At 46.4% G+C, this 2,500-nt stretch overlaps 1 protein-coding gene across 2 annotated transcripts in view; it reads right to left on the minus strand.

Annotated features, from left to right (window-relative positions):
* Positions 1–2,500, minus strand: part of LOC143026482 (la-related protein 6-like) — an 8,444-nt gene that overhangs the window by 4,678 nt on the left and 1,266 nt on the right. For both annotated transcript variants that reach the window (XM_076186942.1, XM_076186941.1), the window contains exon 1: positions 1,567–2,500. This exon is cut by the window's right edge and continues 1,266 nt beyond it. In XM_076186942.1, coding sequence (XP_076043057.1) covers positions 1,591–2,500 — 910 coding nt within the window. In that variant the 3' untranslated portion in view covers positions 1,567–1,590. The remainder of the gene's footprint in view (positions 1–1,566) is intronic.

The following is a 2,500-nucleotide window of genomic DNA, read 5'->3' on the forward strand; positions in this document are numbered from 1 at the left end:
GGTAAATGCAAGGGTAGTGGGTCAGGGATTAGAGATGGTTAAGGAAAATGGAGAAAAGTGGGAGATAAGCCAGCTGTTGTTTGTGGACGACACTGCGCTTGTAGCAGGATCAATGAAGGGATTGAGGAAGTTAGTGACAGATTTTGGGAAAGTGTGTGAAAGAAGAAAATTGAAGATAAATGTGGGTAAAAGTAAGGTGATGAGATGTACATGGGGTGAAAGTGTCAGCAGACTGGAAGTGAATATTAAGGGAGAGAGACTGGGGGAAGTGGATATTTTTAGATACTTGGGTGCGAATGTGGTAGGAAAGGGAGGAGGAGAGGTGGAGGTAGAATGTAGATTGAGAAAAGCGAGTAAATGCCTTGGTGGATTAAAGAGTGTAATGAGGAATAGACATTTGGGAATGGATGCTAAGAGGAGATTGCATGAAGGAGTGATTGTACCAACAGAGGCAGCTGATCATGCCAAATGAGTAACTAGTAGCCTAGATATTATCTGTAAAATAATTATGTTATAAACCTATAGAATATTTTATTTAGAGAAATGTATTAAAATGTAAACGGTTTTATCTATGGTATGTTTATGTTTTGTTGCTAATTTCATTAGTTGTTTCTCTCACCTTGGGTTACGTTATGTTAGGTTGGGTTTTCATGACCCAATCAATAAGATTTGGAGCAAGTGGCACTTCATATCAAGCAAATAAATTATGCAAATTTATTGTCATTGTTGCAAATAATTACGCATGCAATGTTGCTGAGGCGATAACATCGATAGAGAATAGACTTCGTTGATACAGAATCCCAGGCACAGAACCCCCGGCATAGAACCCCCGGCACAGGACTGAGGACGATTTGACCCGAGGACGATATGATACAAACGGGGACGTAGTGACCAGGGGACGACGTGGCACGGGAACGATCTGACCCGTAACCGATTAAAGAAGATAGGGACGGTTTAGGCATATGGTAATCCTTTGTAATCCTTTTTCAATTTACGATGGGTGTCTAGGAACCGATTCGCTCCCTAATTCGTGGAGTACTAGTAACTACACTCAGCATTACAGGGTGAGAGTTAATTGCCGAACGCCGTGACTTCTGACAACTATCTTAAAATCCCTTTACTTGATTGCATATTTTGCAGAACTATTTCTAAAAAAAAAAAAGAAAAAAAAATTGCTTAGCCTAAATGTGCCCGAAGTAAAGGTGTCAGGTGATAGGGCTTTGACCCAGCACCCACAGACCGGTATACAATACATCACCACTTATATATGATTCAAAGATATTTTCACATATGATTAAACGATAAGTATATACCATTAAAAAGCGATGTATGCCAAGTCTAGAGTTTATGTACACAGTTCTCAAATGGTGGCTAAGTTAGTATATATCATTAAAAAGCGATATATGCCGGGCCTAGAGTTTATGTACACAGTTCTCAAATGGTGGCTAAGTTGAAATATATACAACTGATTTTCTTTCTGGTAAATCTGTAGTTACTGATTAATCTAGCTGTAACGTGAACATGAACTCTTGGGCCCAAGCATGCGAATATAGAGTTAATACCTACCAAATTCCATTCCACGAATGATCCTTAAGCGACCGAGGCAACGGCGAAGTTCGGCCGGAAACTGAAGCCCCTCGACCCATCAGGACCTCTTGGAAAGCGGAGGATGTTCTCTGGTACGTTGGAGCAGCCCTCATGACGGCGACGGAGGGACGGCGATGAGACGGGAGTCGACCTCGGGCTCCTGTCGTCCTTTGAAAAAATGCGACGGTGCATGAGAGGACTTGCAGGGGCGGACGAGAAATCGGACAGGGGTTTGCTCAAGTTCCTCCAGAGGAGAGGAGAGTCTGGTGTGGAGGACGGGAGACCTGGATGCGCGGCCAGGTGGCGCCTGGGTAGAGGGGAGGAACCTGGTGGCTCGTAGCGGGGGAAGTAGTCGGGGCTCTCCAGATGATCCTCGGCAAAAGCCATGGGCAGCTTCCTGCGAGGGAACAAGGGTGAAGGAGGAGAAGAATCGGGCGAAGAGACGCAACCGCCCCTTCTCCTCGGGACCATCGGCGACGCGCGGGGGGAAGATGCAAGGGAGGAAGATCCCGACTTCGGAATATAGTGATGCCTACGGGTAAGCAAGGGAGATATGGACTCATCCAGCTCCGACTGGCTGAAGTAGGCGCTCTCGCTCTCACGGCTAAAGGCGATCCTGAGGTCGTCGGTCTTCTTCTTTGGGATTTCAAGGATCTTAAATCTGACTTCGCTGTTGGTGGTGATGGCTTTCATGGCCTGACGGGCACAGTGGACCTTCTCATACTCGACCAGGGCGCAGTATTGAGTTATGAGCCCCGGGTGGAAGACTTCCATCTGGCGCACTTCCTGGAGGGTCCTCGTGCCCGGTTTATGAATCCGGAGAGCATTCATCTCGCCGAATTTTCCGAAGAAGTCGGCGAGGTGCTCCATGCACGCGTCCTCCTTGGGGATGTTAGTCGCCAAAAGGGTCCTG

This window comes from Oratosquilla oratoria, chromosome 6 (assembly GCF_046742065.1).
Source record: "Oratosquilla oratoria isolate Oo_2021 chromosome 6, ASM4674206v1, whole genome shotgun sequence".
NCBI classification, from domain to species: Eukaryota; Metazoa; Arthropoda; class Malacostraca; order Stomatopoda; family Squillidae; genus Oratosquilla; species Oratosquilla oratoria.